The 13,800-nt window shown below is 54.4% G+C and overlaps 1 protein-coding gene across 2 annotated transcripts; it reads left to right on the forward strand.

The window, feature by feature from the left end:
- The first annotated feature begins 2,152 nt into the window (after positions 1-2,152).
- Lrrc47 (leucine rich repeat containing 47) lies at positions 2,153-10,590 on the forward strand. Of its 2 annotated transcripts, none has more exons than XM_021160715.2 (7): positions 2,153-2,792; positions 6,081-6,533; positions 7,931-8,047; positions 8,866-8,981; positions 9,426-9,528; positions 10,044-10,133; positions 10,267-10,590. In XM_021160715.2, the coding sequence occupies exons 1-7, from the start codon at positions 2,172-2,174 to the stop codon at positions 10,510-10,512; spliced, it is 1,746 nt and encodes a 581-aa protein (XP_021016374.1). In that variant the 5' UTR covers positions 2,153-2,171; the 3' UTR covers positions 10,513-10,590. The 2 variants fall into 2 exon arrangements, with proteins under 2 accessions (XP_021016374.1, XP_029331553.1); XM_029475693.1 differs by having other exon boundaries at positions 6,081-6,200.
- The last annotated feature ends 3,210 nt before the right edge of the window (positions 10,591-13,800 follow it).

The following is a 13,800-nucleotide window of genomic DNA, read 5'->3' on the forward strand; positions in this document are numbered from 1 at the left end:
CTGGGCTACATGCAGCCCTACCTGGAAAAGGGGTGGTCGTTGTAGATCACTCTGAAGTTGGTGGTAAGAGTAGCTCTGCCCTTGCTTTTGCTGAGGAGAAAGGCTTGGGAGAGCAGGTCTCTAAAATAGTGTTTAAAATCAACTTATTGTCCATGAGCAGAACGGAGAATTCACTCAGTGAGATAATTGAATCCTGGGTTTCTCCAGCTGCTGGGCAAGGGCCGCATTTCACAGTTCTGTCAGAATAAGTTGTTTACTACCAAGAAGCTGAAAGATGCTTAGGTATGTACAGAACACAGAATTCATCCCGTAGAATGAATTCACAACACCTTGTGTCTTCTCAAATCACAAGGTACATAAGCCTTAGGACAGGCAACAAGAGGTAGTCCAGTTGGTAGAAACATGTCAGCCTAAGGCTCAATCTGGAAGAGCTGGAAGTACTGGAAGTACTGGAAGAGCTGGAAGTACTGGAAGTACTGGAAGAGCTCTGACCAAATATCACATAGAGGGCTCTGACCAAAAAGGGGTGGGGGGAGACATTCAAGGTAAAGTCAACAAAGACTTGTCTTCCAGAGAACTCTTACACTCAGTTCACTTCAGGAACAGTTAGTAAAAGAACAAACACCACACCTTCAGCCCAGTCTAAAACCCAAGATGGGGAGAGTATAATTGCTTCTGAATATACAACAGCACTTCCCAATGCTGCCTTGGCAAGTTAGCGCAACCCTACTGGCTTCCCACACCACAAAGGCTTCACCTAACAGTCCTGTTGCGCTGAGGTCTGGTACAGGTCTTCGTGGGCTAAGACACGCATGAGGTCCATTCCTTCCTGGCTTGAGAATCCATCTGCTTGTCTTTTCCAAATCTCTGTGGCTGTAACTCCAGACTGAAGCCGTCACTGTTCATCTTTCTGCTCCCTTCTCTCCTGCTTCTCTTGTAAAGACCCATGATGGTGTGGGGGGCCTTCCTATTTGCATGGGTTATGCTCGATAACTGCAGTCATCCTGAGTCATAAGCGCCACGACTGTCTCCTGCCCCCAGTCACCCTGGCTGGGTTTTCCTGCACAGTTCCCTAGCAAGCCACAAATAAGATCATTAATCATAATCTAGGCTCCACAGATGTGCCTGCCTTCCATACTATCTTAATGCCAAGTGCATTCCAGTTGCAATGCAGTGAGTTTGTCCTGGCCCATTAGAACCACAGGGCCTCACCCTAGAGCATTAATTAGTACCTATGGAAACTTGTTAGCTCTGTCTTCTAAGGAAGACCGCAGATAAAACAACTTCAACCTCTGCGATTACCTTACAAAACCAAAACATAATTAAGGTGGTTGGATCACACCCTGGCCCGGGACTGCTCCAACCCCAAGTACTAGGGATTGAGCCTTAGGCTGACATGTTTCTACCAACTGGACTACCTCTTGTTGCCTGTCCTAAGGCTTATGTACCTTGAAGACAAACCTGGGGACGGGGGCGCTCTGGAGCCCTTTATCTTTTTTTTCCCCCTTGTTCCAGTATGCCATATTAATTAAATCTTTCTCGTTGCCTGTCTGTTTTATTATTTTTGAAATATGGTCTCAGTCGCCCAGGCTGACCTCAAACTTGCTATAAAGCCAAGAACTCCTTTGTTTGTTTTGTTTTTCGAGACAGGGTTTCTCTGTGTAGCCCTGGCTGTCCTGGAACTCACTCTGTAGACCAGGCTGGCCTCATAAATCCCCTTGCCTCTGCCTCCCAAGTGCTGGGATTAAAGGCATGCGCCACCATTGCCCGGCTGGTGAATTCCTTCCTTATCCGGCCTCGACGGGCTGAGCGCTTGGGATGACATGTGTGTGCACACCACCATGCCCCACTTACACTGTGCTGTGAATCAAACTGAGAGCTTCGTGTATGCCAAACAAGCGCTCTACTAACTAAGCTACAACCCCAGAATAATCGTGTCTTTAGTTGGTATCTGGAGGGTGGAAAACGTAACCACCTAACCTATGGGACTCCACGCATCCACACTACACAGCCAGTGTGAGGCTGAGGCTAAAAACAGAGCCGCCCCACACACCGGTCCCACAAACCCCTGCGTCAAGACTCTCTGGCTAGCGCGTGTTCTCTCTATGGTCATTTCCGGCTCCCGCCGGAAGTGCGGCGCCGCACTGCGGAAGCGGCGCACGGGCGGCGCGATGGCTGCGGCGGCGATGGCAGTGTCCGAGGCCTGGCCGGAGCTGGAGCTGGCCGAGCGCGAGCGGCGGCGCGAGCTGCTGCTGACCGGGCCCGGGCTGGAGGAGCGGGTGAAGGCGGCGGGCGGGCGGCTCCCGCCGCGGCTCTTCACGCTGCCGCTGTTGCACTACCTGGAGGTGAGCGGCTGCGGCAGCCTGCGCGCGCCGGGGCCCGGCCTCGCGCAGGGCCTCCCGCAGCTGCACAGCCTGGTGCTGCGGCGCAACGCGCTGGGGCCCGGCCTGAGCCCCGAGCTGGGGCCGCTGCCCGCGCTGCGCGTCCTCGACCTGTCCGGCAACGCGCTGGAGACGCTGCCGCCCGGCGAGGGCCTGGGGCCCTCCGAGCCCCCCGGACTGCCGCAGCTGCAGAGCCTCAACCTCAGCGGCAACCGCCTGCGCGAGCTGCCCGCCGACCTGGCGCGCTGCGCCCCTCGCCTGCAGAGCCTCAACCTCACCGGCAACCGCCTGGACGCCTTTCCCCCCGAGCTCTTCCGGCCAGGAGCTCTGCCCCTGCTCAGTGAGCTGGCAGCTGCCGACAACTGCCTGCGGGAGCTCAGCCCAGACATAGCGCATCTTGCCTCGCTCAAGGTCAGTGGGACCCGAGGGGAGGGAGACGCGCGCCCTGCTGTCCCTCCTTGGAGGATGTCTTTGCCCCCGTAACCTGTCCGTCTCCTCTCAGTTCTCAGACCTGCGAGCTCAGAGGTCTCTGGACGTGTGGCAGTTTAAAAGTTGCTATCAATATTAGGCTTCTCATGTGGAAGAAATTCAAGAGCAGAGAGCCAGGTGTGGCGCGCGCGCGTGCGTGTGTGTGTGTAACTGATCGGGTTTCCAAATGGCAGAGCGTCCAGACAAGGCACAAAATCACTCATAACAGCCTTCAGTGGGCGGGGTCATGGCTTCCTTTTCGTAGAGAGCAGAAGTGCTTACCCAAAGCCAACAGCACACCTAGAGTTTTCTTCGGGGCTGCCTTGTGTAAGAGATTGGCTTCTTTGTGGTCCCAGGCTCCCGTTGTGCCTGACGCACATTGTGTATTGAGTGAGGGGTGGGAAGGCAGAAGATGCAAAGCTACAACCAGACCTGACTCCACTCTAGGATCTCCACAGTCCAGTCCTGTCATCTGGCCATGTCAGTTCCCCTACCACACCCCCCCCCCCATCACACCTCCTACCCTTTGTATTCTTGGTAGCGCCAGCCTGTGTGTCTTCTCATCCTTGAGTTTATGCAGCCCTTTCCCAATGATGGATTGGCGAGGATATTTGCTCTTGAGAGATCAGAGCTCACCTTGCTAGTATTCGTGTGTGTGTGTGTGTGTGTGTGTGTGTAAGACACCTGTCCCTCCCTCCTCGCTCTCGCTCTCACTTTCTCAGGGTGGGGGTGTGGAGAGATGGGCCAGCGAGTCTACAAGATGATACTCCCTGAGGTACCTTGGCCCTCTATGTTATAGGCGTCCCCGTGGCTTGGGTATGACACAGGCTGTACACTGTTCTGCCTTCCTATGTAGTAGATATATTGGTTTGCCAGAAGGCTGATGACTGTTCAATATGGTGCATGTCTTTGTATCAGCCATCGACGTGCTGTGGTTTCTGAAACTGAAGCCCCTTGCAAGTGTCTCACATGGCCCTCACCGCCATGCTGTGATCCCTTTCCCAGCAGAGGCAGCCCTGGTTGTCACTGTACTGGCTGGGGTTTGTGTTCCACAGCTTCCCGTGGGCACTTGGAGGAGGCTGGCACATCCGCCCTGCTTCACCTTTTGGTGGTGTTGCCTTCCACCCAGGAGGGCCCAAAAGGTTTCACGTCTGTGCTTGCCCATCACACCTTGGAACCCTGGCCCCACTCCCATGACAAGGTTGCCGCTCTAGGCACTGAGGGCTGGGTAAACATGGGCAAGCATCACCTTTCTCACCAGGACGCCTCACCCTGTGTCTCTGTGGCAAGACCCACCTGCCTCTCTTCGACTCACTCTTCACCTTTGCTGCTGTCCTCACAGGGCCCCAGGTAGATGCTCAACTGACATTGGGATTGTTGCTTCCTGCTCTGACCCGCCCTTGTCACATGGTATCCCTGGAAGATGCCCCTCCCTAAGGGCTGTTTCTGAGGCTCAGCCCCACCACTGCCCCCTTCTCTTCATATTTCTCTCCCAGGTCTTCAGTAGATTGCATCTTAACAGTGGGAGCAGAAACCTGTCGTTCAACCCAGTGTTTGCAAAGTGTGCTTTGATCCCACTGTAGTCAAGGGAGGGCATTTTCACAGAACTCCTTCAGGGAGTACAGAAGCTCAGAATCCACAGAACTACAGACAGGCTGTTGCAGACCTACTGTCAAATAAGGCCCATGTCATCGGTCATGCTTCTGGAGAGCTAGGCCCTCTGGGCTGGTGACCTCACAGGGTTGGGAAGAAAGTTTGCTAGTCTGGCTCAGACCCCCCCCCCCACCCCATTACTTGGTTCCTGATAATGTCACAGTGGTCCTCAGAGTAGTTACTCAGGAACCAGATAGGTCCTGAAAGGGTAGGCCCTGCCTCCAGTGGAAGTGGATCTGTGAAGACCTGGTGTTGGGCGTGGCGTGGGGTACAGATCTGAGACCCAGACTCACCTGAGGCTGATGACTGCACCATAGAAAATGCCAGTCCAACTTTATGTGGTAGGTCGCAGTGAGAGTCAGCACACCGAGACACTTGATGAGCTTGCTCCTGGTGACTCTCCTGCAGGGTAACCTGCCTTGCATTCACCTATCAGGCATTGCTGTTATCTGGCCTCTTCCCGTCAAGGGCCGGGTCCCTCCTTTTCATGCTTTTCTCCTTTAGCTTTTATAGTTGTCCTCTGCCTCCTACTATACCTTGGTGGTATATACAGAGCCCCTCTGTCCTGTGTCTTCTCCACACCAAGTACCCTGATGGCTTGAGCCAGATTCCTTCTCACTTGCTTCAGAGGTAGAGGCTGAGCAGCTGCACCATCCAGAACAGACGTGTGTCATAGCAGTCAGGCCTGTATGGCCATCCTCGTTCGACACCCAGGCTCCTAGGACTCAACTGCCACAGACTGTCCTGAGTGCAGAGGTGTCACCTGTGGTCACTGTAGACCTCTCCCTGGCTCCTCCAGAGCGGTGCTCGATATAAGAACAAAAAATAAGGGGCTGGTGAGATGGCTCAGTGGGTAAGAGCACCCGACTGCTCTTCCGAAGGTCCAGAGTTCAAATCCCAGCAACCACATGGTGGCTCACAACCATCCGTAACGAGATCTGGCGCCCTCTTCTGGAGTGTCTGAAGACAGCTACAGTGTACTTACATATAATAAATAAATAAATCTTAAAAAAAAAAAGAACAAAAAATAAGGCAGTCCAGAGTCCCCACCATCTGAGAAAGGGGTGTTTATGGTTATAGGGCTGCACGCCCTTCCACTGCGTTGAAAGCAGCACATTTGTCTAGCACAGGGAGCTCTTTCCCACAGACCCTTGGGCATTGTGTGTGTGGTATGAACACTACTACCTCTCTCCAATCCACCCTCATCTTATGAAAGACAGCAATGGGGCCATGCACCCCTGGTGATGTCATGCTTGGTGTGGGGAGAGGGTTTGTTGGTATCGCTCTGTTTTGTCATTACATTGAAGTGATAGCTGAACACCATCTGGAGAGCCTGTTTGAGACTGGAAGGGGTCCTGGTCTGTTCCCTAGCCTGCTGATAGGTCTGAGTGTTTGGTATTGTAATTGTAGGCCTGATGTGTTGAATTGGCTGCCTCTGTGAACCAAGGAGGAGGAGGGGCATGGCAGCGGGCAGCTGTGGCCATGCAAGTAATCAGTGGGCAGGCCTGGCTGCCCCGACTTTTCTCAGTGTTGTCACCTGCCCAGGCCTGGCTGTCCTGACTCTCCTTCTCACTGCAGACATTGGACCTCTCCAACAACCAACTGACAGAGATCCCTGCTGAACTGGCAGACTGCCCCAAGCTCAAAGAGATCAACTTTCGAGGAAACAGGCTTCGAGACAAGCGCCTGGAGAAGATGGTGGGTGGCTGCCAGACCAAGTCCATCCTAGAGTACCTTCGTGCTGGTGGCCGCGGCGGCCGGAGCAAGGGCCGGCAAGAGGCCTCTGAGAAGGAGGACAGAAAGAAGAGGCGGGAGCGGAAGCAGCATCGGGAAAGCGGGGAGGGCGAGGAGGAGGTAGCAGACTCAGCCAGGCTGATGCTCAAGGTCTTGCATGTCTCCGAAAACCCCACGCCCCTGACGGTCAGGGTGAGCCCGGAGGTCAGGGATGTGCGCCCATACATCGTTGGGGCCATTGTGAGAGGCATGGACCTGCAGCCAGGAAATGCACTCCGTCGCTTTCTCAACTCCCAGGTGGGCATTCAGCAGGCATACTTGGTAGGCTGCGTGCTGGCGGTGGATACATGGTAGACAGACTTGGGTGCATGCTAGGGTGGGCATGCATTCAGCAGGCTGACTTGGACGCTGCATGCTGGGGTGGGCATGCATGCAAGAGACAGTTTGGAGCCGGGCGTGGTGGCACATGCCTTTAATCCCAGCACTTGGGAGGCAGAGGCAGGTGGATTTCTGAGTTCAAGGCCGGCCTGGTCTACAGAGTGAGTTCCAGGACAGCCAGGGCTACACAGAGAAGCCCTGTCTCGAAAAAACCAAAAAAAAAAAAAGAGACAGATTGGGGGTGTCTGCATGTTGGATATACCATTGGGGCAGGGACATCAGGGACAGGAGGCAAAGTTGGTTTGGTTTCTGTATCTGTTTCCCTAGTTCAGGGTGAAGAGGGTCCATTGCCTATCCCCGTAGATGCTTGGTACCCAGAGCATACCCTTATCAAGTGTCTGCTGGGCCATGGTTCCTCCACACACTTCCACATGTTGCCATAGTTGGGACATAAATTTATTGACGATGTTTGATATTAGGGGACATTGCTAATTTCTGCAGACCATGTTAAAATTGTTTCCTTTTTCCAAGCATGGTAGTACACACCTTTAATCCAGCAGAGACAAAGAGATCTCTGAGGGTTTGAGGCCAGCCTAGCCTGCATAGCAAGTTCTAGGCCAACTAAGGCTGCATAGAGAGAGTTTATCTCCAAAATAATAATAGCTAGGCAATGCTGGCAGATACCTCCCAGCACTTGGGAGGCAGGGACAGGAAGATCTCTCTTAATTCAAGGCCAGCTTGATCTACAGAGGTAGTTTCAGGACACAGAAACCCTATCTTGAAAAATCAACAACTAAAAAAGGAAGGAAGGATGGTGGTGAGGATGAGCAGAGTCACCTCGTGTCACAGCACACTCATGCGAGCTCTCGGTCAGGCTGGCTGGACCACTCCCTAAGGCGCCTTGGCATCTGCCTCCCCTGAGGAATGAGAAGCACCTCTGTGCATTTATGCCTAGGAAAGACAGGTACAGCCTGTGCCAGCAAGACCAGTTGCTGTGTGAGACTTCCCTCAGCAGCTCAGGGAGGAAGCCAGTGGTGCCCTGCCCCCAAGACATGCCCAGCTTAGCTACAAACCTGCAGTCTGTCTTGTAGATGAAGTAATAGGTTGAAAGTCCTCTAAAGTGTAAGTGCCGTGTTCTAGTACTAAAGAGAAGAGAAAGGCTTCCGGTGACCAGAAAAGTGTATGGTTGGGAGACAGAGGTGTCAGGCGGTGCCACTTTGCTGTGGTGAGCTTGCAGACTGGAGCCCATGGCTTCCATGAAGGTCCCTCCCTGGACAGCGGGGACCCTGAAGCCCCTGCTGTGCTCTCCTCTGTAGACGAAGCTCCACGACGACCTCTGCGAGAAGAGGACAGCAGCGACCATCGCGACCCATGACCTCCAGGCTGTGCGTGGACCCCTGCTGTATGCAGCCCGGCCACCCGAGGACCTCAAGGTGCCAACTGACCTGCCTCTTCGGTCTGCACTTGCACTTGGCTTTAGCAGACTCTCAGGATGGGCTTGGGCCTGGGAAGCCTAACCTGATATTTTACAGCAAGTGCATATGGGACATAGTTTCTGCCTTCTTTCTGGGGCCCAGTGCATAGCTGTGCCGATGCCCATTGTCAGGGATGGGTTTGGAAGGTGCTTCCCTTACACCTCAACTTCTGTGAGATGAGGCCTCACTCTGTAGTCCTGACTATACTGGACTTGAACTCAGAGATCTCTTTTTCTGCTCCCCCCCACCCCCACCCCCCACCCCGCGCCAAGTGCTGAGATGAAGGGCATGTGCCACCATGCCTAGCCAGCTCATCAACTTTTAGCCAATGATTTTGGTTTATGTCCCGCTTACAGAACACCTGTAGTGTGAGCTGACTCATGAGGGTGCTGCTGCAGGCTGTTGGCTTAGAGGCCCAGGGTAAAGGAACTCAGGTATCAGCTGCATGCCTGAATCAACCGGCTCATGCAGCTAAATCCTATCTCTCCACCAGCCATCTCAGCAATTGCAGGTTCTTAGCAATAGTTGTTTTTGAGCTAGGTTTAAAGTGAATCTCAGCTAGGCACTGAGTGTTATGCACCCCATCTCCAGAGGAGTCTCTGGAAGTGAAGCCAGCCAGTGTGTTCCATGTGATGGGCCTCGGCCTCTTGCTTTCTGATCTGGAGAATTGGTGACCCATTCCCAGCTAGAGACTAAGGTAGAGAGAGGTGCACAGCATCCCTCGTGCTCAAAGGTGGCCTCGGCAGCAGGATGAGCTGGGGCTTCTGCTCCTACAGATTGTGCCTTTGGGACGGAAAGAGGCCAAGGCCAAGGAGCTCGTGCGGCAGCTGCAGCTGGAGGCTGAGGAACAGAGAAAGCAGAAGAAGAGGCAGAGCGTCTCAGGGCTACACAGGTCCGTGTCGGCATAGGGGTCAGCATGCTGCCACCATGTCAGCTGTACCTCAGCCAGCCCTACAGCTGCCAGAAGCTCAAAACCAGCCAGATGGGGAGGGAGTCTCCCAAGACTTTCTTCTAAGAGAGGCTGACTCTCTGTCCTGAAAGGACCAGGCTCCAGTGGTGGTGGGGAGGGCAGGCAGCGTCCTGTTCCAGGGTGGAGGGGGTCTTTTGCTCCTGGCAACCGTCAGGCTCTCCATGGTAGGGTCAGGGTTGTCAGACCTAAGGCCTCTGTCCTGCGTCACCTCCAGGGTCTCTGGACCGGTGAGGATGCTGGGCTAAGGCAGCTCTGGTATCACATGGCTCTATATTTGGCCTTTGATGTTGCACCTAGTCCGTCTGCAGCTTTGCCTCCACTCATCTTACCCACTGACTCACGCCTGCCTGGGTCCCTCCCACACAGGTACCTTCACCTCCTGGATGGGAAGGAGAACTACCCGTGTCTTGTGGATGCTGAGGGAGACGTGATTTCTTTCCCTCCTATAACAAACAGTGAGAAGACAAAGGTAGGCAGGTGGGGTCTGAAGTTTGCTCATGTCCTCCAAGCCCGTCACACGGTAGCCTGCTTATGATAGAAGTGCAGAGAGGAGGCCGGGGCCCGTTGCTACACGCTCTTGGTTCTGAGACAGTGCAGAGAGGAGGCCTGGGCCCGTTGCTACATACTCTTGGTTCTGAGACAGTGCAGAGAGGAGGCCTGGGCCCGTTGCTACACGCTCTTGGTTCTGAGACAGTGCAGAGAGGAGGCCTAGGCCGTTGCTACACGCTCTTGGTTCTGAGACAGGGTTTTATAAGCTACGGGTTACCATGAGCTTCTGACCGCCGTGTCTCCACTCCCCTAAAGCTGGGGTAATGGGCAGCACACACCCTGCCTGGTGTGTGCAGTGCTGGGACTTAATCCAAGGCAGGCAGGCAGGCTGCACCTCCAGCCTTCTGTAGCTCTGCTTATAGATTCTTCTGAATGCGGTGCGCGGCTGGCAGCCCAACACCAATAACTCTTCTTTTCTGAAATCCAATTCTTAAGATTAAGAAAACCACCTGCAACTTGTTTTTGGAAGTAACGAGTGCCACTAGCCTGCAGCTTTGTAAGGACATCATGGACAGCCTCATCCTGGTGAGTGAGGGCCAGCCCTAGACACCGGCCCTGAGGGCAGCTTGGCATTCCCATCCCTTACACAGCTGCTGTCTGCTTGCTTGCCAACTTCCTGGGCCACTTCTGTCTGTTAAAAAGGTATTTTCATTTTCAGAGAATGGCAGAATTGAGCAAAAGCACTTCAGAAAATAAAGAGGAAGACATGCTCTCGGGGACGGAAGCTGATGCCAGCTGTGGGCTTTCTGATCCCAACTTGACTCTGAGTGCTGGGAAGGATGGACAGTGCCCTCTGGTGGTGGAGCAGGTCCGAGTGGTGGACCTGGAAGGGAGCTTGAAGGTGGTGTACCCATCCAAGACTGACCTGATCACCCTCCCTCCCCACGTGACTGTGGTCCGCTGACAGGCTCCTGTGGGTGTGGGTGTGCTGTAGGTGTCTGTGTGTGTGTGTGTGTGTGTGTGTGTGCTGTAGGTGTCTGTGTAGGTGTGGGTGTGCTGTAGGTATCTGGGTGTGCTGTAGGTGACTGTGGGTGTGGGTGTGCTGTAGGTATCTGTGGGTGTGCTGTAGGTATGTGTGGGTGTGCTGTAGGTATCTGGGTGTGCTGTGGGTGGGTGTGGGTGTGCTGTAGATGTCTGTGGGTGTGGGTGTGCTGTAGGTATCTGTGGGTGTGCTGTAGGTGTCTGTGTGGGTGTGGGTGTGCTGTAGGTATGTGTGGGTGTGCTGTAGGTATCTGTGGGTGTGGGTGTGCTGTAGATTCTGTGTAACTGGTTCCTCTTTGCTGTTTCTCTGGGTGTTTTAAGGTGTCTGCTTTTGTCCAGGTGATTGTGGTAATGTGAGTTTGCATCATCATCATAGCTCCAATGTGACTCTCCTGTCTCCTGTCCTTATGGATCACTCAGTAACTGCTGGGAATGTTCTGAATCATGTGGCCTGTGGCCGTGCTGGGGAGAGTCAGGTTGAACGCAGGCATTCTATTGAACAGTATTTATTTTTCTACAACATGTTAATAGAATTTTTTTTTAACATCAGCTGTGCAAAGACAGTTGAGAACATCATGTTGTGAGTGTAATCTTCTTAGAGCTTGTTTCTAGGCACAGTGCTGCCGCCATGCTCCCAGGGCAGCATCTGCCTTCCACAGCTGTGCTTGGAACTGGAGTGCTGGTCATTGTTGGCACATCTGCGCCTTGGCCAAGGAAGTTATCCATGCCTGTGTAGTCCTTTGTAGTCAGACAGATGCCTGTGAGTGGGTGGGAAGGCTGCTTTGTGGACTGTGACAGCTGAGGAAGCTGTGCCTCACACATGGCCCTGCAGGCTCCATGTCGGCATGTCCCACTGTTCATGTCCCATCTCTGTGCATCCTGACTCTGTGCACATCCCGTCTCTGCATGTGTACGCGTCTGTACCAGCACACAGCTGCCATCCCTGGAGCCACAGTGCTTGGTCCTAAGGACCCAGCAGCTGCACAGAGGACTTGGTAGCCCCGTGCCTTACCATCTGGCTGAGAAGAAAACCAGACCCTCAGCCTTCCCACCGGACACCTTCTCGTTGGTGGTCTCTGACCTCAAAGGACCATTTCTACCTTCTGTAAAAGAACACCTGTTTGGGGTTGTGTGCGGCTTTCATCCTAAGGCCGTGCAAGAGCCGTTAGCTGTCAGAACTAGTGAAGCTCCAGGCTCCTCGTGGCAGACCCTGGACAACGCTGGTAGCTGTTCTCCATGAGACATGGCTGCTCACAGGTCCCTTTGAGTGGCTGTGGCAAGTACTCATCTTCTAAGTGTTTAGGGTGGAGCTACCCTGTGCTCACACTGTCTTCCCCCCCCCCCCCCAGTTCCTGCTGTTCCCTCCAGCACAGCCCCAGGTGTGAGATTCATTGAGATTTTTGAAACTGTTTTTACAGATTCAAGCAGAACGCCTCTTTGTTCTAATAAAAACCCTTGGTAACGACATCTCTGCTTCAGCAGCCTTAGCACATGCGTCTCCCAGAACAGTGTTGCAGTTCACCAGTCCTCAGGTGTAGCAGACATCATACATGGGAAAGCAGCCCGAACCCCCACCAGGGTGTTCATGACCATGGGGGTCACTGAGCAGCTCTGGAAGATTACTGGGCAGCTGCCAGGAGTGGGCTGGGAGCACCTGACCCAGTGTGGGGTGCAGGATGTGGCTGGAAGCCCACCTCACTGTCAGCCCAGGACTACAGGAGACGCCTGAGGACGGAGTGCCCGTTCCTTTCCTTCCACATGGTGCCTCCTGCATCAAATACTACTCCTTCCTGTCACACCTCTCTACTGCACTCATGTTCCTGGCTCAGCCATGTCTGCCCTGTCCTGCTACACACCTGCTCCAAAGATGACCTCTTAACAAGTGCTCCACTAGGCCTTAGGGGTCCTTCACTAGGACCTCCTCCAGATGCCCGCCTTGCGGCGGCTCAGGACTGAAGGGTGGGGGTGAGGTGGAGAACACACCACTGTCTTACTCATTTGGAGCCTGTGAGTGAAGGGGGTGGGGGTGGAGTTGTCTATTAGACTTGGGGTCTAGACTTGTACTACAGAGGTCCAGGTCAGTTGGAGTAGCTCTACTGCAAACTCCCACACAAGGACCACTGAAACTTAGGTCAGGCCTACCCAGGAGCTTCTTAGGATGAAGAGGCCAACCATACCAGCCTCGCTGGCCAGGGAGAAGCAGGGGTTGGCTTCTGGCCTCCTTTCTCTGGCCACTGATAGCAGCAGCCCCTGTGCCTGCCACCCTCTCAGGTCAGTGTGCAGACCTCACATTTTTCTAGCCACAGCCTGCAAGCCTTGTGCCAATTCACAGCATACTGGGAACAAGGTGTGGTCCAGGGAAGTGCTACATGGGCCACTGGAGAGGGGACCAAAGTCCCCATCGAGTCACAGTACTCTTGTTCAGGGTCTTGTCCTCACGTGGTCCAGTAAGGAGGGAACAGGTCCAGCCACATCCTGACCCTTGGGTCTCTGTGTTCTTGGGAGAAGGCCCAGTCAGGAGGGGCACATTCCAAGACAGAGCCAAACAGGAGGAGCCGTGGAGGAGGGTCAGGCCTGGAACGAGTCATGCCTGGCTGGGCAGTGCTAGTGGAGACAGTCTGTCACCCACTGTTCCTTCAGCAGTGATTTGTCTACAGTCTCTAAGGAGTGGGGGCTGGTGGGGAGGCAGCCGGCAGGGCACACAGCTTCTCTCCGGGCCATCCCTGAGGTGGTAAGCCCCTGTTCCCTGCACAGAAAGATCTGAGGCCCTGTCTGTGTGCCCTGGAAAAAATAGGAGCCACAGTCGTTATTCAGGGCCCATCCTGCACAACCAGGAATCTGGAAGGCCAAAGGACCAGGAGCCCTGCCCACAGGGAGAAGCTCACCCCTGAGGGCTGCCAAGCACCCCTCTGCACAGACCGCCCCTCACCCCAACCTCAGCTAGGGGTGGGCCTAGGCCCTAGGCTGGGGAAGATCAAGCATTGGCCAAAGGAATCGGGGCACCCTGGGCACAGAGCCCAACCTGGGGGGGGGGGGCTGGAGCTCAGCCTAGTCTCCAGCCTGTGTGACTCTGGGGTGGCTGCCTGGGCTGGGGTTTCAGTCTTGGATCTACCCTGTGTACTGGAGATGGGGAGCCATGTTGACAGTGCACACTGGCATCTTCATATGCCCTGGGGTCTGTATGGAGGAGTGTCTGCACAAATGGCCTGTG

The sequence above is a fragment of the Mus caroli genome, chromosome 4 (genome assembly GCF_900094665.2).
Source record: "Mus caroli chromosome 4, CAROLI_EIJ_v1.1, whole genome shotgun sequence".
Lineage (NCBI taxonomy): Eukaryota > Metazoa > Chordata > Mammalia > Rodentia > Muridae > Mus > Mus caroli.

Coding starts and splice junctions, on each gene's coding strand:
- Lrrc47 (XM_021160715.2), top strand. CDS start 2,172: ATGGCTGCGGCGGCGATGGCAGTGTCCGAGGCCTGGCCGGAGCTGGAG. Junction 6,534..7,930: donor GTCGCTTTCTCAACTCCCAG/GTGGGCATTCAG, acceptor TCTCCTCTGTAG/ACGAAGCTCCACGACGACCT. Junction 8,048..8,865: donor GGCCACCCGAGGACCTCAAG/GTGCCAACTGAC, acceptor CTGCTCCTACAG/ATTGTGCCTTTGGGACGGAA.